Raw genomic sequence first — 23,491 nt, 5'->3', positions numbered from 1 at the left:
CACCTGCCCCGAGGTCTCAAGCAGCCAGGTAGCAGAACGGAGATCTGATCTGTGGGATCCGGAAGGGTTGCATGCGATCCCAGAGCACAGAGTGTCCAGAAGGGTTTCAAAATGGCAGGGATTTGGGGATAAAGGAGGGTCTCTCTCTAACGGAGCAGGGGCGCGAGGTTCCCCTTGCGAGGCGACAGGTTTGCAGAGGGCACAGGCAGACCCAGGAGAGGTGGTTCGGATGTAGGAGGTTCGGCAGGAAAGAGGGAGAGAACTGCGGCCAAAGTCAAGAGGTCTAAATCAATGTTTCCCAAAACAGCTTGCGTCTCCAACCTGTTTTGGAACTACAATTCCCATCACCCTTGACCACTGGGTCCTGCTGGCTAGGGATGATGGGAGTTGTAGTCCAAAAACCCAAGATTGTCAGGAAACACTGACCTAAATGACCCTCAAAACAGGGAAGCAGGGTCCTGTTTGCTCTTAACATGGACTTGGCAAACTTTGGCCCTCCAGATGCTTTGGCCTACAACTCCCATGATCCCTACCTAACAGGACCAGTGGTCAGGGATGATGGGAACTGTAGTCCAAAACATCTGGAGGGTATGAAGTTTGCCTATGCCTGGACTTGAGGAGCAAAGGGCCCAGATTCGGGGTGTGGAGGAAGAAGGAAGCAAAGCCAAGATTTGCAACTTGGGAAATCAAGGTTTATTCATTGTAAGGAAACAGCTGTGTCTTAAAAGCAGTCTTCCTCCAATAGGGGTCCCCTCCAGCTGTTTTTGGACTACAGTAGCGGCTGATGGGAGGTGTAGTCCAAAATGTCTGGCGGGTACTAGGTTGGGGAAGCATGCTTTAAAGAAACAAGCACAGTTTTCCCGAGGCAATGGGGAAACCAGACCGATTTTGCTCTCTGGGCTGGCTCGGAATACCCTCCCTAGGAATGAGTTCTTGCAAGGGCACAGAGGAAATCCCTCTGCTGCCCTAAAGGATTTGAGAAGCTGGTTTTTTAAAAAGGACAGTGCAGGGATGCCACCAGGAAACCACAGCACACTTTGCCTCTGGTTTCTACAGTCAGCCGTGAGGCTGCATCCTCGATTGACACAAGGATGGACACAAATGGTTCTGCGAGCCTTGCATGGGTACCACCAGCGACGTGACGTCAGGAGAGCAAATTTCCCCAAATGGAAGTCTGGAAGCTTAGGAAACATCCTATTTTTCAAAAACGGGGGTGGGACAAAGGCAACTCGAAGATTTTTCACATCATCTCCCTACACCAGTGACCAGAAACTTGCTGCCCTCCAGAGATAGCCAAAGGCATGATGGGAGTTGGGAGTTGGACAATGCCTGGAGGTCTGCAGGTTAACCCTTCCCCTCCCTTAAACCTGGAGATGAGCTGCAATGGCTGGAAGAGAAAACAGGTGTCATTTTAATCCCCGCCACCCACGATTTCCCTTTTCATTTCTAAGGGCCCTGTGCCTCCTTAGATGTAGATTTTATTTTCTACTTTTCCATACGTTGCCTTTTTGGCGCCCCCCCCTTCTGTAACTGGGGGCAGGCAAGAAATCAAACCCAAACGGGGAAACGCAACCAAATGCATTTTTTTTTTTTTTGGAAAAAAACAACCCTCAACACAACAAAAATCCTGTAAAACACAATCACACCACACCCTCTTGCACACCCGAGGAGAGCGGAGAAGAGGGGGAGGCGCTCCTTCTTCTTCGCCTCGTCCCCCGTCCCCGCCGGGCTCTGCCCCTCACCTCCCGTCCTCCCTCCGGGCCGCCCTCTCCCTCAGCATGTCACAAGGCTGCACCCAGTTGTTGTCGTGCAGTCCCACCCGGCAGCCCGGCGTGTCCTTGTCCGTCCGCCGGCAGCACATCCAGTAGGAGCGTCCGTAAGGCAGGTCGTGATGGTAGGGCTTGGGGTGCCAGCGGCAGAGGGAGACGTCCCCTTTCTCGTAGTGCTTCTTGCACTGCTTGCAGGGGTCGTCGCGGTACAGGGGGTCCCGGGTCCAGCGCGAGTCCGTGGCCTGCACGCCAAATGTCTCGATGATGTACTTGAAGTAGTGGCAGGAGCACTTTAAGGCGGCCAGCGACTGCGTCGGCAGGTAGCTGAAGATCTTCACCATGATATGGTCCGGGAGGAGCAGCATGTACTGCCGGGGCTCCAGCAGACGCTGGATCTTGAAACGGATCTCAAGGAAGTCGTGCGAGACGTGGCGGTAGAGGCGGCAGAGCGAGGTGTCCGCGGACGTCGGCTCCAGGCCGGGCCCGTCGGCTCTCTCCAGGCCGCCCTCGCCGCTGCCGGCAGGGTCCAGAAAAGCGCCGTCCACGTCCCTGCCGTCCTCCTGCCGAGGCACCTGGGCGTGCAGGAAGAAGAGCTGGCCCGGCGGCGGGTCGTCGCACGCCGAGCACAGCCCCTCTTGCGTGGGCGAGCCCACCGTCAGGCAGACCGTCTCCTCCTTCATATTCTTGGTGCTGTCCTTGCCGAAGAAGACGCACTGGTCCACCACACCGGTGACCACCACGTCGACGTGGAAGCCGGAGACGCAGTCGCGAGCCACCGCGGCGGCGGGACCTCCTGTCTTCTCCCCGCCGCCCCGGCCGCCCTCCGTGATGGCGTCCAGCTTGCCGGAGCCGCCGGGGCTCTCCCGGCAAGTCATCTCCACGTCCGGGGGCTCGCTGGCGACCCCGTCGGCACCTTTCGGGGAGGCGTTGGCCAGCAGGAAGTCCACGTTGTTGGGGAGCGTGTCCCGCGAGGGGCTGATGAGCTGGTAGAGGTCGCAGGTGATTTTGTCCTTGGCGCGGGCGGCGCTGCCCGTGGGCGACCCGCCGCAGCTCATGAACATGCAGTTGGGGCGGGCGCCCTGGCCGCCCTCGGTGGGCGAGCGCGGGTCGCGGCTGCTGGAGATGCGGAAGGCGATGCGCACCTCGCCGGGGCTGTGCTGGGAGTTGGCCACGCATTCGGGAGACTCCCGGCACAGGCCGTTGGGGCGCAGGACGCTCCGCTCCCGCTGCTGAGACTCAAAGTGGGCCACCGCCTCCGCCACCCTGCTGCAGTCCGAGCCGCCGCCCGGAGAAGGCGCCCTCTTCTCCTCGCCCTCCTGCTCCGCCGACACGAAGACCATGGGGGACGGCGGCGCGGCTGGCACGCTTGGCCGGGGGTAGTTCTGCAACGCCAGGGCGGTGCGCTGCTCCACCAAGGCCACCATCTCAGCCACCGAGAGCAGGTCGGTGGAGTCTCCGCCCGCCGGCTCGGCGTGGGACTCCGGGCAAAGGCACACATCCTCCGCTTCCTTGCTGCTGCTGCCGGCGTCCTTCGCCTTGACCGGGCAGGCCTTGCTCTTGCCGGGGTCGTGGGACCTCCGCCGCCGCTTGGCCTTGGAGCTGTCACTCCCCCAGTTGCCCTTGACCTTCATGGCGCTGGCTCGGCTGCCGCTGCTGCACTGATGGGCCACAAAGAAGGCGATCTTCTCCTTGGTGTTTCCCGGTTTGATCACGTACCATGTGTCCAAGAGCACCCGGCCCTCCTCCACCTGGCTGGGGCTGGGGGAGACCGTGGGGGGCGGTGGGGGTGGAGGCGGCGGGGCCGGGGGAGTGTTTTCGGAGCAGGCCTCGCCACCGCCTTCTTCGTCTTCCTTGGCTTTGCAGGCAAAGTCCCCAAAGGTCTTCTTCACCTGGCCTCCAGGGCACTGCTTGTTCTGGGAGTAGGTGCCGAAAGGCCGCGGGCACCATAGCTGGATGTGGGAAAAGGTGTTCTGATCCATCACTGTCTCATGGCAAGGGGGCAGGGGGGAAGGCGGCCCTTCCTTTCCCCTAGCTCATGGATGCGCAGCTCGTGGGGCCTTGGAGGTGCCTGGGGGAAGAGGAAAAGAAGAGACATCAGCCGGCTTGCAATCACAACAGGGCAGGACTGGGCGCGGGCTTTCTTTCCGCGCAAAGTTGTCACGAGGGGCGCAGAATTCAGCTTTCCAGCAGGCGGGAGAGGAAATAAGCTTTCCGGTTTTGAAAAGGCACCGTCAGGTTTCTAGCCCTCATTGTGTGAAAGCAAGAGGGTAACCTTTAGTAGGATGTCAGGAGCCACACAATAGACTGCTGCATTCCTTACCTAGTACCAAATTGTGGGACAGCGTAATAAGAATACATCACGCCTGGATAGCTCAATTGGTTAGAGTGTGGTGCTGATAATGCCAAGGTTGCAGGTTCGATCCCTGTGTGGGATAGCTGCATATGCCTGCCTTTCAGAGGGTTGGACTAGATAATCCTCAGGTCCCTTCCAACTCTGCAATTCTATTATTATTATTCTACTGTTATTTTAATCACACACCGTAATTCAGGCCCATAGTATATCTACCTACCTAGCTAGCTACCTAGCTACCCAGATCCATCACAGAATGGGGTGTGGCACTAGAAATGGTGATTTCTCAAAGGTTATTATTATTAATATTATTATTTTGTTATTTATCATACAGTGGTACCTCAGGTTACATACGCTTCAGGTTACAGACTCCGCTAACCCAGAAATAGTGCTTCAGGTTAAGAACTTTGTTTCAGGATGAGAACAGAAATTGGGCTCCAGCGGCACAGCAGCAGCAGGAGGCCCCATTAGCTAAAGTGGTGCTTCAGGTTAAGAACAGTTTCAGGTTAAGAACAGACCTCCGGAACGAATTAAGTACTTAACCTGAGGTACCACTGTATTTGCATACCGCCCCATACCCGTAGATCTTGGGGCGCTTCATGACACAAAACTGCAATATAAGAAACAGTGTACGAAATACAAATACCAGCCCCCTTCCACGACACATTTTAAAAGGGCATCGGATCTCAGCCAGCCAAAGGCCTGGTTGAAGAGGGCCCTTTTCGACTGTTGCCTAATGAAGGTACCAGGTGAGCATCCCACAAGTGAGGAGCCACTGCGGAAAAGGCCCCGTTCTGCGGGGCCCAAACATACGGGGGCCATGCCCTCAACCCCAGCAAATTGAAAATCAACGCTTTGGTTTCAGGTCTCTGGATCTCATGATTGAAGCAAAGAAAGGAAACGAACTGGCAATGGTTGCAGAAGCGGGGGGGGGGGGGCGGCATCCGAGGCCTGAATCGCTCTCTTGGAGCCCCTCCACCCACTGTGTTCATCCACCAGCGACTACCTGCTCTAGTTATCTCCCGCTTGGACTACTGCAATGCGCTCTACGTGGGGCTCCCTTTGAAGGTGACCCGGAAACTGCAATTAATCCAGAATGCGGCAGCTAGACTGGTGACTGGGAGTGGCTGCTGAGACCATATAACACCAGTCCTGAAAGACCTACACTGGCTCCCAGTATGTTTCTGAGCACAATTCGAAGTCTTGGTGCTGACCTTTAAAGCCCTAAACGGCCTCAAAGGCCCAGTATACCTGAAGGAGCGTCTCCACCCCCATCGTTCAGCCCGGACAATGAGGTCCAGCACTGAGCGCCTTCTGGTGGTTTCCTCACTGCGAGAAGTGAGGTTACAGGGAACCAGACAGAGGGCCTTCTGGGTACTGGCGCCCGCCCTGTGGAACGCCCTCCCTTCAGATGTGAAGGAAATAAGCAGCTATCCTATCTTTAAAAGATATCTGAAGTTTTTAATATTTAATGCTGTACAGTGTTACCTCAGGTTACATACGCTTCAGGTTACAGACTCCACTAACGCAGAAATAGTGCTTCAGGTTAAAAACAGTTTCAGGTTAAGAACAGACCTCCAGAACGAATTAAGTTCTTAACCTGAGGTATCACTGTGCTGTTTTTAACATTTGATTGGGAGCCGCCCATAGTGGCTGGGGAAACTCAGCCAGATGGGCGGGGTATAAATAATAAATTATTATTATTATTATTATTATTATTATTATTATTATTATTATTATACCTGAGTCCCTCACCCCATGCACACCTTTGTCCCTGGCTTCCTCACCTGCTTCCCCACCCCACAGTCTGACCAGCTGTGGGCAACGCAGGCTGTTCCCCACCCACCCGAGAGCCTGCTCTCTGGCTGGCCAGCTCAGGTTCTGCGTGGCCTCCTGCTGCATAATTTACTCCAGGCTTACAAGGGAAGAAGGGAGGCTTGACGAGATTACGGATCCTATTACAGTGTCGTAAAGGGCAGGACAGAGGCAGCCGCTGCGGCACAGATGGGGCTGGCTGGCTGGGGAGGCAGCTGAAGGGGCAGCTGTCTGGGCAGGAGCTATGGGGCAGAGAGAAGAAGAAGAAGAGTTTGGATTTGATATCCCGCCTTTCACTCCCCTTCAGGAGTCTCAAAGCGGCTAACATTCTCCTTTCCCTTCCTCCCCCACAACAAACACTCTGTGAGGTGAGTGGGGCTGAGAGACTTCAAAGAAGTGTGACTGGTCCAAGGTCACCCAGCAGCTGCATGTGGAGGAGCGGAGACGCGAACCCGGTTCCCCAGATTACGAGACTACCGCTCTTAACCACTACACCACACTGGCTCGACAGCAGGGGCAAGGACAGAAGTACAGTGTTTCAGGGAAGTTGCCCCCTGTTACCGCCTGCCTTCTTTGGCGGGGGATTTTTAATTTTCCCTTTGCATTTGTACCCCACTTTTCCAACAACGAAAGCTGAGCTCAGAGCTCACAGTCGCGTCGGAAAACAAGCGTTGCAATTCCCACTATAAGCCTCCGGGGTTCCTCGCACAAATGCTTTGAGAAAGCAGTGGGCTGGACCCAAAAACTGGGTCCAAAACATGATCGTTTATGCTGAATTAAGATAGCCTATCCAAAAAATTAGGGACGCGGGTGGCGCTGTGGGTTAAACCACAGAGCCTAGGAATTGCCGATCAGAGGGTCGGCGGTTCGAATCCCCGCGACGGGGTGAGCTCCCGTTGCTCGGTCCCTGCTCCTGCCAAGTGCAAGTAGATAAATAGGTACCGCTCCGGCGGGAAGGTAAACGGCGTTTCCGTGCGCTGCTCTAGTTTGCCAGAAGCGGCTTAGTCATGCTGGCCACATGACCTGGAAGCTGTACGCCAGCTCCCTCGGCCAATGGAGTGAGATGAGTGCCGCAACCCCAGAGTCGGCCACAACTGGACCTAATGGTCACGGGTCCCTTTACCTTTACTATCCAAAAAATTAAAGAACAAACCAAGGAAAGAATTCATTTCAAAATGGGAAGTATTTAAAATATACTTGAAAATGAATGATACTGACTTAAAATCCGTAGCAGCATTTGAGTAACTCCAGCAATATCGTTGACTAGTTATACGATTTAACATATTTTGAACATGTTTTGAGATGACAGTAATAAAATGTACTGGCAGTAAAGAATGGTAATTTGATTTATGGAGTAGATGGGAAGTCGGGTTTCAAAAGAAGAGACCATGACAGTGTAAGGATTATGAAATTTATATTAATTCTCTATGTATGGCGCGACTGATGGTACTTTCACTTTGGTTAATTTTGTCCTTTTTTGTTGTGTGTTGAGCAAATAAATTAAAAAAGGGAGAGAGAAAGCTGTGGGCTAGGACAGGGCTCCCCCAAACTTTGGGGGATGTTTGGCACTTCCGGAAATCTGGGTCAAAGGAGGAGGGAGGGAGAACCACGCACGGCACCTTGAGCTCACCAGAGGAGAAGATGGGATAGAAATTCAATAAGCAAACAAATCAAAATAAAAATATGTTATCAGTGCCCACCTAGGAAATTTGCATGTGATGGGGGGAGCCTTCCATCCCCAGAGATGCAAGGCTGCAGACACGGGCTCATATTAGTTATTTCCTTCTTTCTTTGAAACCTTGCCAGAGCTTTAAAGGGAGGCCCGCAAAGCAAGCTCACCCTGGCCACCCACCTCGTGTGGGTTGGGGCCACCTCCCAACACCGGAACGATCAGAGGCATGAAACAGGATTAAAGGCCTCTGGGTTCCCGTATTAAAGCTCACAATCATCGCCTTGCCCAGAGAGTCAGGAACGACAGATTCATTTGCACAGAGGAAAGTACAAAGGTTTGTGCAGAGTACAGTACAGCGTCTTCCTCCCCCCCCCCCATCTTAATTAAAGCGGGTGGCGCTGTGGTCTAAACTACAGAGCTTGCCGATCAGAAGGTCGGCGGTTTGAATCCCCGCGACGGGGAGAGCTCCCGTTGCTCGGTCTCTGCTCCTGCCAACCTAGCAGTTCGAAAGCACGTCAAAGTGCAAGTAGATAAATAGGTACCGCTCTGGCGGGAAGGTAAACGGCGTTTCCGTGCGCTGCTCTGGTTCGCAAGAAGTGGCTTAGTCGTGCTGGCCACAGGACCTGGAAGCTGTACGCCGGCTCCCTCGGCCAATAAAGCGAGATGGTCAGGGGTCCCTTTACCTTTACACTCTCTCTCTCTCTCTCTCTCTGTGTGTGTGTGTGTGTGTGTGTGATCGCTCCTCTTCACCCAGTTCACTGAAGGAGAGCAAAAGATGAGAGGAGGGAGAAATTCAAAAAGTAGATCCACTCCTCTTTGCCAATTTGCAAGTGCTTTTTTCAAGAAGAGAAGAGTGGTGCCAGACTAGCATAGGGGCAGATAACTCCAGATGTGTCCCAGTCAGCAGGGCCAATGGTCTGGGGTGATGGGAACTCTAGTCCAAAACATCTGGAGGATGGTAACCACAGGACTACCAAACCAACCTGCAAATATCAGGAATGCTTCTGGAGCGGCTGAAATGGCTGTTGCCCTTCTCTGTTATGTTCACATTTAGGGCTGGGCAATATCTGGTTTTCAACATCACGATATATCACTAGCTAAACATCATGATATATATCACGATGTCTGTACAGTAGTACCTCCGTTTACGTAACCCTCTGGTTACGTAAACTTCGGGATGCGCGCGTGGCAAACCCAGAAGTATTTTACTGGGTTTTGATGTGCGCACATGTGCAGAAGCGATCCCCCGGTTGCAAAAACCTCGGGATTCGGCCAGACGTCCGGAACGGATCCCGCCCACAACCGGAGGTACCACTGTAATAAGCTACGGAGAGGCCTTGGCTGGCTTCACGGCTTTTCCCACATTGTGATTTTTGCATAGCACACACAAACACATCACGATTCGCAATACAATGCCAGGTCAAAAGTTATGAAACCAGTGTCATTTGGTCATATTTGAAGTGTCATATTTGAAACCGGTTTGGGGCAATCTATCGCCTAGTCCTAACACACATCCTGATTCGTGATATATTGACAGGTCGAAAGCTATGAAACCGTTATTGCAATACAATGGTACCTCGGGATGAGAACGGGATCCGTTCCGGAGCCCCGTTCACATCCTGAACAGAACGAAAGACGCGTCTGCGAGTCGTGTTTCGCCGCTTCCGCGTGTGACGTCATTTTGATCGTCTGCACATGCGTGAGCGCCGAAACCCGGAAATAACGCGCTCCGTTACTTCCTGGTCGCCACGGAGCGCAACCCGAAAATACTTATCCTGAAGCGTATTTATCCCGAGATATGACTGTATGGACTTCAAACTGGTTTTGGACAATATATCAATACACTGACCAGCCCTATGCACTTTAACTCTCAATCTTTTTTGGTTCTGAGCTTTTGGGAGAGTTCAGAGAGGTGTGGAGGGCCACATCTGGCCCCTGATAGGTTCCTTATCCCTACCTTAGAAAGTGGTATCATTTTAGCATGCATATTTTACTGGCCGAAGCTGAAAAAATTGCAACTCTCAAGTTGTTCTAACATTGCTTTTGCACTAGGCATCCACTTGTCGCTTCATTATTATTTGCTTAAAGGTAAAGGGACCCCTGACCGTTCGATCCAATCGTGGCCGACTCTGGGGTTGCGGCACTCCTCTCGCTTTATTGGCCAAGGGAGCCGGCGTACAGCTTCCGGGTCATGTGGCCAGCATGACTAAGCCGCTTCTGGCGAACCAGAGCAGCGCACGGAAACGCCGTTTACCTTCCCACCAGAGCGGTACCTATTTATCTACTTGCACTTTGAGGTGCTTTCGAACTGCTAGGTTGGCAGGAGCAGGGACCGAACAACGGGAGCTCACCCCGTCGCAGGGATTCGAACCGCCGACCTTCTGATCGGCAAGCCCTAGGCCCTGTGGTTTAACCCACAGCGCCACCTGCGTCCCTATATTATTTGCTTACTCGTTGCATTTATCACCCACCTGTTTCGCTCCACGGAGCTCAAAGCAGAGTATGCAGTTCTCCGTCTCCACATTTAATCCTCACTACAACCCTGCGAGGTAGGTGAAGCTGAAAGGTGCAGTGACTGGCCCAAGGTGAGCCGATGAGCTGCATGGCCAAGCAGGGATTTGAACCCTGGTCTTGCAGGACATCACCCAACCCCTTAAACCACTTGGCTAATGTTGTGTTTGGTGCTGGAGGAGACTCTTGAGAGTCCCATGGACTGCAAGAAGATCAAACCTGTCCATTCTGAAGGAAATCAGCCCTGAGTGCTCCCTGGAAGGACAGATCCTGAAGCTGAGGCTCCAAGACTTTGGCCACCTCATGAGAAGAGAAGACTCCCTGGAAAAGACCCTGATGCTGGGAAAGATGGAGGGCACAAGGAGAAGGGGATGACAGAGGACGAGATGGTTGGACAGTGTTCTTGAAGCTATCAGCATGAGTTTGACCAAACTGCAGGAGGCAGTGGAAGACAGGAGTGCCTGGCATGCTCTGGTCCATGGGGTCACGAAGAGTCGAACACGACTAAATGACTAAACAACAACAACGTTGTGTTACTAATATAGGGCACATCATTGGCGCACTGTTAATAACAAACTTCTTAAATGGATTTTGTTTCCCCCACATGGGGAAAAAGAGCACCGGCCAGTTATGCGGGAAACTTTTCTGTTTGGGGATATTTCCCGTAGCTACAGTTTGACCCCTTGCAAAACAGGCTTCAGAGGGGAGAGTGAATTATGCGCAAAGCCCAAACAACATCAGTGTTAGAAATTAGCCGGGCGCGTTTTGCAACTGACACGGGTCCAACTGCACCCACATGGAGATCTCTGGATGCTAGGTTGGCAACAGACATCTCCACCTGGCTGGCCCCTCCGGCTAACTTGAGCAGGTAAGCAGAAGAGCCTATTTATTGCATTTACATCCCAGCCTTTTCCCCAAGGGGTACATGGTTTCACACACACCCCTCAGTTAATCCCCACGACGACCCTGTAAGGTAGGCTAAGAGGCTGTGACTGACTCCAAGGTCACCCAGTGAGCTTCCTGAGTGGGGATTTGAACCCTGATCTCCCAGGTCTTAGCCTGACACTCTAACCCAGTGTTTCTCAACTTTGGGTCCCCGGATGTTGTTGGACTGCAACTCCCATCATCCCTGAGCTCTGGCCTTGCTAGCTAGAGATGATGGGAGTTGTAGTTCAAGAACATCTGGGGACCCACAGGTTGAGAAAGGCTGCTCCAACCAATACACCAGACTGGCTTCCCACAACTCTTCTGCTATGGGGCAGCTATATAAATTCAGTAGGTAAATAAATATGGGGGAAGCAAAATGTCACTTAGAGAAGGGTCTGAAATATTTTCCTTGAAGCTTGAATTTGTTTTGTTCTAGGTTGTTTTATGGGACATGGGTGGCGCTGTGGGTTAAACCACAGAGCCTAGGACTTGCCGATCAGAAGGTTGGCGGTTCGAATCCCTGTGACAGGGTGAGCTCCTGTTGCTCAGTCCCTGCTCCTGCCAACCTAGCAGTTCCAAAGCACGTCAAAGTGCAAGTAGATAAAGAGGTACCGCTCCGGCGGGAAGGTAAATGGCGTTTCCGTGCGCTGCTCTGGGTCGCCAGAAGCGGCTTAGTCATGCTGGCCACATGACCCGGAAGCTGTACGGCGGCTCCCTCGGCCAGTAAAGCAAGATGAGCGCCGCAACCCCAGAGTCGGCCACGACTGGACCTAATGGTCAGGGGTCCCTTTACCTTTAGGTTGTTTTATATGATGTTTTAATGTTTGGAAACCGCTTTGAGACAGAGAGATAGAGAGACAGATGAATGAAATCATCATCATCATCAACAACAACAACAAACCCCATTGGTAGGGGAGGGCATGGCGCCCAGACATTCTGTTGTGACTCCTGTAACCTAGGTTTAAGGTGCCATTTGGCGATTAGCTTATGCACCTGAATTTCTAACACCTCTTGGAACAATTGCATCCAGCGTTCAGCACTGAATGAATGGAGTCATGTGAAATAACTACGGGCAGGTAGACACAGACACACACTTCCAAAGTGGCCCCCAACCACCAATCAACTTGCCGTCCCACCTGCCCAGAGTCCCCAAACTGGCAATCTGCCCAAGGCTGGCTTCTACTTCTGACGCGCAAGGGTGCTGCCTCGCTTATAGCCGAAACAGCAGACTGAACCCCCTTTTCTGAAGGCAAATGGAGGTTCTGTTCTATGTCTGCCTCTCCCCACTGCCCTCTTGTGAAGTCATCCAAATCCTAGGGAAGTCCACGTGGGGAAAACGTGGGGGTGGCAGCAGCGTTGGACAACCTGGGGCTCTCCAGGACCCCAGGGTGGTGAGCGCCGCCTTTGAGGGGTTCGAAAGAGGAAGCCCACCGGAGTCAACAAGTGCAAGGGGTGCCACCCGCTTTCCTGGCCCCCCACCCATGCAGAAACCCCTCCACACCCACCCTCCACATCCTGCGCTGACTCGGGCCATGCAGACAAACTTCGGTGCCGTCTCCCTTCCCCCCTTCTCCCCTCCCGTGGCTTCTGAGATCTAGCTCTGCTAGGGCCCGATCCCTTTACTAAAATAAGGGAGGGGAGCAGGCGCTTGCGGAGCCTACAAAGGGAACAATGTCCTTCCAGGAAAAGGACCTTTGGGATGGGTGGGAGCCCAGCATTGACAACACCACCCACGCAAGGTGTCAACTCGCCCGGGCAAGCACCCAGGGGAGAGTTCTCCACCCCTTGCACCCCAGCGCCAAGGCTGCAACCCGCAACACAGCTCTTTGCAAAGAAGAGAGGGGGGAAAGTCATGCATTTGGGGGGGGAAGGGGGGCGGGGAGGCCTCGCCAGGCCAAGAGTCCCTTTCCAGGATCTCAGATCAAGAATCCATCTGCACCCCAAGAGAGGGGGGGGGGAGGCAACAACCGCACACTATATCCCAGGGTTCTTACCTGTTACTCCCAAGCCTGGGGTGGGAGGAGTGGGTGTGATCTGGAGGAGGCCTCCGCTGAAACCTACATCCCTGCTTTGGGGCCTGGAAAAACCAGCATGAAATAAAACAAAACAGATCCACAGGTTGCAAAGGATGTTTTTCCTTCCGTTTTTCTTACCCCCCCCTTTTTTTTTTGCAAACACTGCTTAGAAAAGGGGGGAGGATCAGTTTGTAAAAAAGAAAAGCAGGGAGAGATATTGGGATTTTGCAAGCAATCAAAGCTTCCCCCCCCCCACTTTTGCTCTGTGTGTGTGTGTTACTGCTCCCTTAAAGGGCCAGCAGGCCCATTCCACCGGCCCCTACATGCCCCCCCTTGCAATACAATAGGGACCTTTAATCCATCAGATTGCAAGTCTCCCTCCTGCCCCCCCCTCCGCGCACCATCCGCCAGGCTCAGCCATTTGTTGACAGGCATATGCATGGCGCCCGGCAGCCAATCGGAGGGCCGCGTTTGGGGCATGCCCATATATGGATGACAGCAGAGTCTCAGCCTACCCAGGCTTGTTGTTTTGCGTGTGTGTGTTTTTTAAATCCCCACTCCCTGCAAGGGACCGTCTAGAAAGTGCAGAATGCAAAGCAGGAGGAAGAATAAGGAGGGAACTCCAAGGAAGCAGCGATCATTCCCAAGCCTGACCGAACCATCGGAAAGAATGCAAATCCAGGATAAATAAATAAATTCTGGGGCCCAAAGCTCTCAGGATGTCAGGGAGGGGAATTGTCGCTGGTGGGAAACTTTGCATATACTCAGTGGCACTCACGGCCCATTGCTAAACCCCACATTTAAAAGAAAATATAATAATAATAATAATAATGATGATAATAATAATAATAATAATATAATTTTATTTATATCCCGCCCTCCCCAGCTGAAGCCGGGCTCAGAGCGGCTAACAGCAATAAAAGTAACACAGATTACATAAAATCATAATCACTTAATTGAAATACATTCTAAAATCAATTCATTCTAAAATCAAGAGTCAAATTAATGGCAACCATTGGGCTAGAGTACTGTGAGGATTACCAAAGGAGGGGGTCAGGCCGTGCCTTGGCCAAAGGTCTGGTGGAACAGCTCTGTCTTGCAGGCCCTGTGGAAAGATGTCAAGTCCCGCAGGGCCCTAGTCTCTTGTGGCAGAGCATTCCACCAGATCAGGGCCACGGCCGAAAAAGCCCTGGCTCTGGTTGAGGCCAGCCCAACCTCCCTGTGGTGCTGGGGGTGTTCTGCTCCTTGCCATTGTAACTGAAAAAATGTTCTCATGTTTTCTTTTAAATGCCAGGTTTGGCAAGGGGCTGTGAAACAACAGCAGGAAGAGTGCCCTGAGCACATACAGAGTTTCTCAGCGGTGACAAAACAAAGCCTCCCTGGCGTCCTGAGAGCTTTCACAGCAAGCCTGAGCCCCTCAACTTGTTTATTTATTGTAAGCAATGACAAACCTAGACGGCATCTTAAAAAGCAGAGACATCACCTTGCCAACAAAGGTCCCTATACTTAAAGCTATGGTTTTCCCAGTAGTGATATATGGAAATGAGAGCTGGACCATAAAGAAGGCTGATCGCCGAAGAATTGATACGTTTGAATTATGGTGCTGGAGGAGACTCGTGAGAGTCCCATGGACTCCAAGAAGATCGAACCTCTTCTTTCTGAAGGAAATCAGCCCTGAGTGCTCATTGGAAGGACAGATCCTGAAGCTGAGGCTCCAATACTTTGGCCACCTCATGAGAAGAGAAGACTCCCTGGAAAAGACCCTGATATTTGGAAAGATGGAGGGCAGAAGGAGAAGGGGACGACAGAGGAGGAGATGTCAGGACAGTGTTCTCGAAGCTACCAGCATGAGTCTGACCAAACTGCGGGAGGCAGTGGAAGACAGGAGTGCCTGGCGTGCTGTGGTCCAGGGGGTCACGAAGAGGCGGACATGACTAAACGACTAAACAACAACAATATTTGGTTGGAAGCCGCCCGGAGTGGCTGGGGAAGCCCAGCCAAATGGGCGGGGTATAAATAATAAATTATTATTATTATTATTATTAGGCGAGAGGAGGCACTGAACTTTGGTGTCACGGAAATTTAGGACCCTGAGGTCTGCCACTGACTTTGGACACAGTGGACAGGCAGCTATGTGACCATGATTCCAGCTCTAATAAAGTGGGGGTTGTCTCTCTCACACACACCCATCGCTGGGTTATTTACTTATTGCATTTAAATCCCAAATTCTACCTAAGGAGCTCCATGGTTCCCCCCCTCCGCGTTTAATCCCCACAACCCTGTGAGATAGGCTAGGCTGAAAGATGCACTGACCAGCCCAAAGTCTCTCTCAGTGAGCTTCACAGCCAAGCGGAGGATTTGAACCCTGGCTAACCAGGCCACAGTTTGATACTCTAACCACTGTGCCACACTGTCGCTCAGAGGTACTACAAGACCAGGTCCATGCACGGCGTGGACAGAGCAAGCCCCTATTGCATCTCCCAGCTCCCCAAACCGACGCAATAAATACGGTCCTGTTTTGGATACTGGATATTAAACTGAAAAGAACAGATTCTGCCATCTTCTTGGAGGAAGAAGGGCACAAGTTTCTAGCTCTCATGCCCATTTGAAAACACACAACCCTCCACAAGGTTAAGGCAACCATTAAAGAAATATCCCAGTGCCTGAACTTTTTTTGTGTTTTAGCTTTCAAGATTCTAGTGGCTGTATTACGTACGAGATCCAAGGCTTGGTGGCTGTTTTGGATTCAGAAAAACAATACCTTGTAGTGTTTCAGATTGCAAGCGATTACGACTCCACACAAAAACCCTTTATTTCTGGACACTTCCTTTGGTTCCATCTGCTGAATTTTTAACAATTAAATGGACCCCCTGCCCTAGGTAATCACCCCAAAAGCCCAAATCCTTTTTTGCATAAAAGTGGGGGGTGGGATTTTATTTTTCTTATTACATTTACCGTATTTTTCGCCCTATAAGACGCACTATAGGGCGGAATGTGTGTGTGTCCTATGGGGCAAATGCAGGCTTTTGCTGAAGCTTGGAGAGCGAGAGGGGTCGGTGCGCACCGAACCCTCTCTCTCTCCAGGCTTCAGGAAGCTATCCATAAGCCTGGGGAGCCCGCGGGAGTTCCCGCGGCTGGGGGGGGGGAATTTTTTTTTTCTTTATTTCCCCCCCCCAAAAAAAAACCTAGCTGCATCCTATGGGCCGGTGCGTCCTATAGGGCGAAAAATATATATTGCTCCTTTTCTCCATGGACACAAAAGATGGCATACAGGATTCTCCGCTTATTCCTGCGAATGTAATTTGCTTTAACTGTTTTTAATACTCATTTCCGGCCCTGGGACCTGCTGGTGAAGGGCAGGTGATAATTTTTGCTATTACTGTTGCTCATATTATTTAACCTCACAACAATGCTGTGAGGTAGGCTTAGGCTGAGAGGCAGTGACTGGTCCAAGTCACCCAGTGGCTGAGTGAGGATTTGAATTCTGGTCCCCAAGATCCTAGTCAGATGATGACTGACCTGTTTGTAGCTGAGATACAAAGCTAACTACAACAGATGCTCTTAAAATGCCCTCAACTATTTCTTGGTGAGGGGTATTCAGTTCAACAATAACAGTACTGAACTGGGGCCACCTACCTCCCTGAACTGGGACGCAGGTGGCACTGGGGTCTAAACCACAGAGCCTAGGGCTTGCCGATCAGAAGGTCGGCGGTTCGAATCCCCGCGATGGGGTGAGCTCCCGTTGCTCGGTCCCTGCTCCTGCCAACCTAGCAGTTCGAAAGCACGTCAAAGTGCAAGTAGATAAATAGGTACCACTCCGGCGGGAAGGTAAATGGTGTTTCCGTGCTCTGCTCTGGCTTTGCCAGAAGCGGCTTAGTCATGCTGGCCACAAGGCCCAGAAAAATTGACTGCGGACAAACGTCGGCTCCTTCGGCCAATAAAGCAAGATGAGCATCACAACCCTAGAGTCGTTTGCAACTGGACTTAACTATCAGGGGTCCCTTTACCTTTACCTTCCTGAAAGCTTTGCTACCGCCTCCTATTGAACCCTTCTCATTTTGCTCACTGAAATGTGATTTGGCACCTCTGCTCCAATTCACAATATGGTTGCCAAAGTATAACATCTCACTAACTTGGTATTTTTCTGTCTACATGAAGATTTTGCAAGAGCTACTTCAATATGGTTTCCCGATGTGTCTCATCTTTATAGCCAACATGCTTTTGCCCCCACCAAATCCCTGTGGCAGTGAGTTCCAAAGATCAATGACGTATTGGGAGAGCATTTTTTGGTTGTTGTTCCTTTCTTAGAACTGTGTCAGTTTCAGTTCCTTTCTTAGAACTGTTTCGGTTTCAGTTGGAGAAGGAAACAGGGATGTGGAACACACAAAAACGCTGCCGTGAATATTTTTAACGTGTTGATTGAAAAGATATATATCACTGGAATAATCTTTGGAACAGCCATGTAAGATAGGCTGCTCTTATCACATTATGGCAAAAACAGCAGCCTACCTTGAGGAAGCTTTTGCCAACTTAGTCCAGATGTAGTTCGGATGTTTTGAATTACAACTCCCATCGTCCCCATCTAACAGGGAAAGTTGTTTTAAAATTACCTGGGATATTCGTAGCCAAGGTAAGAGTGAAACTGGAGGCATCCCAGTTCACATGCTTACAATTCAGTTTATACATTTCTACCTGGAACAAAGTGAGTATGGGATTGCAATCACAGCTCTCAACAGCAGCAAGGCCATCTGCTGGTCTGCGGCCAACATTTTGCAAAAGGAGGGACTGCAGGAGGCTCAGATCCAAGAAAGCCTCACAAACGCCAAAGGTTAAGCATTTCCCGTCCGTACACAAGGCAGTGCTCTGCTTCTGGCTCCTCGCCAAGCGCAATGCTTGAAATTAAATCTAGCTGTCAAGCGCTTCATCCGCAACCATGTAATTAACCTGTGTAGCTCACCAACGCAGAAAGGGAGAGGGAGGGAGCAGGGAAAACTTTAGAGGCTGCAAAACTGCTGCAGTTGCGCAAGAGAAGGTGATAACTGCACGGGCCGCAGAATTGAACGCTCCCGGGCATTGTCAGACAACCTGACTCACAAGTGTGTCTTTTTAAGTATTTTCAAGGCGCTCTGTTCCGAGGTGCCAATCATCTTTCACAATGAAGCAGCAGAGAGTCTGACAACTCTTTCTGAGCACGCCAGGGTGGTTCAGATCCCCAAATAGCCATGTGATGCTCACTTGGGGAGACCTTGTCCCTGCTTCTCTCTGCCAGTCACTGCCCCCCCCCCCGCCTAAACCTGCCTCACAGGGTTGTTGTTGTGGGGATTAAACAGGAGGGGTGGGAACCATGCAAGCCATCTTGAATTCCCTGGAAAAGGAAGTGATACAGAAATGCAACAAATAAACAAATACAAGGGAGGGAAACAAATAAAGCCCAGCGCTCACAACACATCACAGGCAGAAGTGAAGCCCAAAGGCACTAAAGAAGGTTCAAAAGACAAAATTCCTGATATTGTCCTAAACTCCGGAAGGGGAGAAGATGGATTAAGTAGAGTGGATGAGGGGCTGGGATTTTGTTTCCATCTTAGGCAAGGGCAACTAGTTTTTGGCTTAGGGTGGTATTCCACCACCACCGCCACATATTTCTCTTGTCTCTGTGTGTGGATTAGCTATGGCAACCATTTCTTCCACACACCTTTCTTGTTATTGGATTGGCAACATGATGGCTCAGTCACTAGAGCACACGGCTCTCAACCTCAGGGCTGTGGGTTCAAGCCCCACGTTGGGCAAAAAGATTCCTTGCACTGCAGGGGGTTGGACTAGATGACCCCGCAGGACCCCTCCCAACTCTGCAATTCCATGGTACCTTTTTTTCCAAGTGTGGCAGATTGGACCCGCCGCCACCTGCTCACTCCTGACATATAATCTAGTCAAGATCAGAACTGATCTCCTCCAGAAGCTGGGTTCTGAGACTTCAGTTGCGTCTGTTCCCAACTGGGCCCGTCCGTTTCCTTAGCATCGAAGCGTAAGATTGTACCCAAGAGAAACTATCGTGCCAACACCTGCGCAGTGTGCCGTTGTGTTTGATTTACAACCAGTGAGAAAACTGATACGCGTTCCCTCTGTCTCCTTTCTACTTCCTTGTCCAGAGCTCGCAGCTCTCTCTCCCCCTTTCCCTATTCCTCCCATCAAAAGTCAACCCCCCACTGCAGAAGCCCCACCCCGACCCACACAGAGAAAAGCCCCCTGCTTAAACAACGACCACAACATTGCAACAGCTTAGGCATGCCCCGCATGCACTGGGGGCTGGCTCCCTCTCCTCCCCTCAGGAGGGTTGCCACCTTTTCTCTCCTTTCAGCTCCACCTGCTCCTGTGCCTTAGATACCAGCAACCTGCCACACACCACGTGGGAGCAGGGCAACATTTCCTCCGTGTCACCCTGCCAGGAAAAGCTGCTCAACTCTGCGTGTCTGGCAGCTTTCTTTAAAAAAATAAAATAAATAAAAAGCAGAGGCGCAGCACTGGCAAGAAAAATGTGGCAACCCTATTTCTACTCCCCACCCCAAATATATTTCCCTTGATAACCTCTTTCCCCACCGCCCCATTCCTGGCCCTCCACGCTTCCTGCCCCTCCCACCCCTTCCCCGCAACACACCTGGCCAGGTAGACAACCTCAGGTGCCTTCCTTACACCAGCAGGTCCTCTGACTTCCGGGTTGGTCGCCGCGCATGCGTCGAGCGCCAAGCCTATCGCTCCGCCCCTCTCCCCTCCCGCTAATCGCTGCCGCAAAGGATCGTGGGAAGTGTAGTCTTCTCTAATTGGCCGCCGCACTTTCCTCGCAGGGCCTGGCGTTCTGCGGAGAGGGGGTGTCTGGGAATTGTAGTCCCTGACCATTATGAAAGACTTTTTTTTTTCCCTACCGGGGCTTCAGTTCTGAGTTCCTCTGAGCACGTGGCGCTCTCTTTCCCTCCCAAAATGGGACAAAAATTTGGGTTGGTTATTTGATGGTGCTATAAGAATTCTAAAGTCACATAGAAGCAATATTCATAAATACAGTGGACGCTCGGGTTGCGAACGTGATCTGTGCGGGAAGCACGGTTGCAACTCGCAGCGCTGTTTGTGCGCACACACAGGTTGTGATTCGGCGCTTCTGCGCATGCGCAAAGCGCAATTTAGCCCTTCTGCGCATGCATATTAGCCAAAACCCGGTAGTAACCCATTCCAGTACTTCCAGGTTTTGGCGCGTCTGTAACCCGAAAAAACGCAACCTGAAGCGTCTGTAACCGGAGGTACAGCGGTACCTCGGGTTAAGAACTTAATTCATTCTGGAGGTCTGTTCTTAACCTGAAACTGTTCTTAACCTGAAGCACCACTTTAACTAACGGGGCCTCCTACTGCCGCCGAAGCACAATTTCTGTTCTCATCCTGAAGCAAAGTTCTTAACCCGAGGTAATATTTCTGGGTTAGCAGAGTCTGTAACCTGAAGCATATGTAACCTGAAGCGTATGTAACCCGAGGTACCACTGTATAACTGTACACACACATCTAAATATATAAACCGTGCGTTTGAAATAGTACAGGGGAAAGCCTTCCCATTGCCTTTTCTCTTACAAATCCTGTTTTAAGGGCATATTTGTGTAAGAATAGGGTGGGCCTGTGACCTGGATTCAGGAGCTAAAGTATTAACCATCACAAAAGAATGGCCAGGCTGCCCAGGTAATGCAATCAGTGACCATTATCAGGTATCCTGGTAGGCAGGATTTCTGCTGTAGACCGTCTCCTATAATGTATGTATGATGATTTTGGGGTGGTCTCAGGCTAAGGGGGGTTGGGCAATGTCAAAAGTCTTTAACGGTTCCTGCACACTTTTGTTCAGAGTCTCTCCCTCCTTTGAAGGAGGTGAGGGAACTCTGTTGCAACAGAAAAAACAAGTATCTGCCTTGCTTTCCACTGGATCCTGCTTCCCTCCATTCTTCTCTGACCGATCATGGACTCAAGAGTCCCATGGGGAGTTGGGCAAGCAAAACCCAAACCAAACCAATCCCCCCCCCCCCAATCAATGGTTCTTGAACTTAATCTGTTCCTGGAGTCCGTTCGACTCCTGAAACCGTTCGAAAACCAAGGCACAGCTTCTGATTGGCTACAGGAGCTTCCTCCACTCAAGCGGAAGCCGCGTCGGACGTTCAGCTTCCGAAAAACGTTCAAAAACCGGGACACTTCCAGGTTTTGGGGGAGCCAAAATGTCCAAGTACCAAGAGATTTGAGAACCAAGTTACAACTGTACCTCTTAATATGTTAAATCTATCCCTAAGTGGTGTATGGGAAACTGAAGCAACGACACGCAACTTAGGACAAAATAATTGCATAAAGACACAGTTGCATATAAAAATTGTTACATGAATGCAAAGTTGCGAGTATATAAAAATCACTATCAATTCTTTTTCTTTCTGACACACTCTTCCTCTCCAGGGTCCAAACAAACTCTCAGCTCACGTACAAAGTCTCACAACGAGAAGAGGTCCTGGAAATAGTGACGGTTACCCTAATCTCTCACTGTAGACTTGCTTTTTATTGGGAGGTTGTAGCTGCGGGGTTTTTAGGAGCCTAAGCACAAAGCGTTCCTAAGCATGTACAGAGTGCAGTATTCCCTTCTGAGAGGAGCAGTTTGGTTTTTTTAAACTCAGTCCAAGGACAGGGTGCCTTGGAGCATGTGCAAAGTACCCCTCTGTCAGAAGAGTATACCATTTATAGACAGTAAGAAACAGAGAGGAGATAAATAATGAAAACACGGTGAAACTTAATTTTTGCACATTTCTTCAGTGAGGGGGGGGGTCTTATGTTTTTGGGTTTGAGGAATTCAAATCTGCTATTATTTTTGTGATTAGACAACATTTAGCTTGACATTCGATGTAGAAGCACATAAACTGCTTTTGTAAAAAAACCAAATAATTTTAATTGTAACTTCTGAAGTTGTCAGGGAATGCTAAATAATAAATAATGAATAATGATAAAATATAACTGCAAGAACTTGGCAATCATTTGGGTTAAACCACAGAGCCTAGGACTTGCCAATCAGAAGGTCGGCAGTTCAAATCCCCATGACGGGGTGAGCTCCCGTTGCTCGGTCCCTGCTCCTGCCCACCTAACAGTTCGAAAGCACGTCAAAGTGCAAGTAGATAAATAGGTACCACTCTGGCAGGAAGCTAAATGGCGTTTCCGTGCGCTGCTCTGGTTCGCCAGAAGCGGCTTAGTCATGCTGGCCACATGTACGCTGTATGCTGGCTCCCTCGGCCAATAAAGCGAGATGAACGCCGCAACCCCAAAGTCGGCCACAACTGGACCTAATGGTCAGGGGTCCCTTTACCTTTACCTCTTATGCAATTTCCACTCATTTTACTTTCCAAGCAAAATTAAAGTATATTTAACCAAATATAAATTTAACCATATTTAATTATATTTACACTATATTTAACCAAAATATCTTTTGAATTCTCTAGTTACGTTATAACCTTTTAGCACCCCTCTCAACGTGCCCCACCTCCCCATATTGGAAAGGGAAATGGCAGTGGAAAATGCGAGCCAACAATTTCTCTGACTTCATTAAACAGTTGACACTGTCTAAACTCCCTGCGAATGAATCAGGACAAATGCTTAATGGTGCACAAATTTGCTTGGAATGCCAGGAGGGGAAAAGGAAGAAGGAACTGTGATAGGAATTTTATGGTCTTAGATATATGGTAATGTTCATAAGTGTACCAACCAAGCACGTACATAGATCCGCACAGGAAGACCAACCTGGAACCATTTTGATTCCTAAACTGAGCAAATATTTTCTCTGCAAGGTCAAAGTGGGAAACCTTCCCATTGTCTCTTTCCTCACAAATCCTGTCTTAAGGACACATTTAAGATATGAAGAGGGTGTGAGCCTGTGACATGGCCCAGAAACTAAGTATTTATCACTACAAAAGACTGGCCAGGCTCCCCAGGAAATCCAATCAAGTAACCTGCCAGACAGGAGATAAACAACGACAGGAGAAAAACAACATTCAAAATTTCTGTTTTAGACTACCTTTTTTGTGATGTAGGTGTGATGTATCTGAGGGGTGGTCTTAGGTCACACCCCTTCTGTGATGTATGTATGATGTTTCTGGGGGTGGTCTTGATCTACAGGGTGGCAATTTCAAAAGTCTTTATAAGGCCTTGCGCGCCATTTTTCTGGGTTCCTCCTTTCTCCTTCGTGTGAGGGGAGCACCCTGTTGCAACAGATCAATAAAGATCAGGCTTACTAGCTGCTTTGCTTCTCAATATTCTCTGGTTGGCCTCTGTTATTTTCTCCTACCAATAGGGAACCTATGTAAGGACTCTATATGGGCTCTTGGATACCCCATAAGGGAAAAGGGCAGAACGAAACTCCAATTCTTACCTTTTTCTAGAG

The 23,491-nt window shown here is 50.6% G+C and overlaps 1 protein-coding gene and 1 long non-coding RNA gene across 7 annotated transcripts in view; both read right to left on the bottom strand.

The window, feature by feature from the left end:
- Positions 1-23,491, bottom strand: part of LOC308484612 — a 190,423-nt gene that overhangs the window by 126,773 nt on the left and 40,159 nt on the right. The gene's annotated exons all lie outside the window — the stretch shown is intronic.
- Positions 671-19,827, bottom strand: FBXO46 (F-box protein 46). Of its 6 annotated transcripts, XM_081018855.1 has the most exons (4): positions 19,712-19,827; positions 13,039-13,121; positions 5,966-6,176; positions 671-3,837 (listed from the first exon to the last, which is right to left on the bottom strand). In XM_081018855.1, the coding sequence occupies exon 4, from the start codon at positions 3,746-3,748 to the stop codon at positions 1,739-1,741; it is 2,010 nt and encodes a 669-aa protein (XP_080874981.1). In that variant the 5' UTR covers positions 3,749-3,837; positions 5,966-6,176; positions 13,039-13,121; positions 19,712-19,827; the 3' UTR covers positions 671-1,738. The 6 variants fall into 6 exon arrangements, with proteins under 6 accessions (XP_080874981.1, XP_080874978.1, XP_080874982.1 ...); XM_081018852.1 differs by lacking the exon at positions 5,966-6,176; XM_081018856.1 differs by lacking the exon at positions 5,966-6,176 and having other exon boundaries at positions 13,046-13,121.

Source organism: Podarcis pityusensis (assembly GCF_964106645.2).
Source record: "Podarcis pityusensis genome assembly, chromosome: 8".
In the NCBI taxonomy this organism is placed as follows: Eukaryota; Metazoa; Chordata; class Lepidosauria; order Squamata; family Lacertidae; genus Podarcis; species Podarcis pityusensis.
Note: the sequence above shows the minus strand (reverse complement) of the source record. Positions and strands in the feature narration are given on the sequence as shown.

Excerpts from the sequence above, each read along its gene's own strand:
- FBXO46 (XM_081018855.1), bottom strand. The coding sequence starts at position 3,748 with ATGGATCAGAACACCTTTTCCCACATCCAGCTATGGTGCCCGCGGCCT.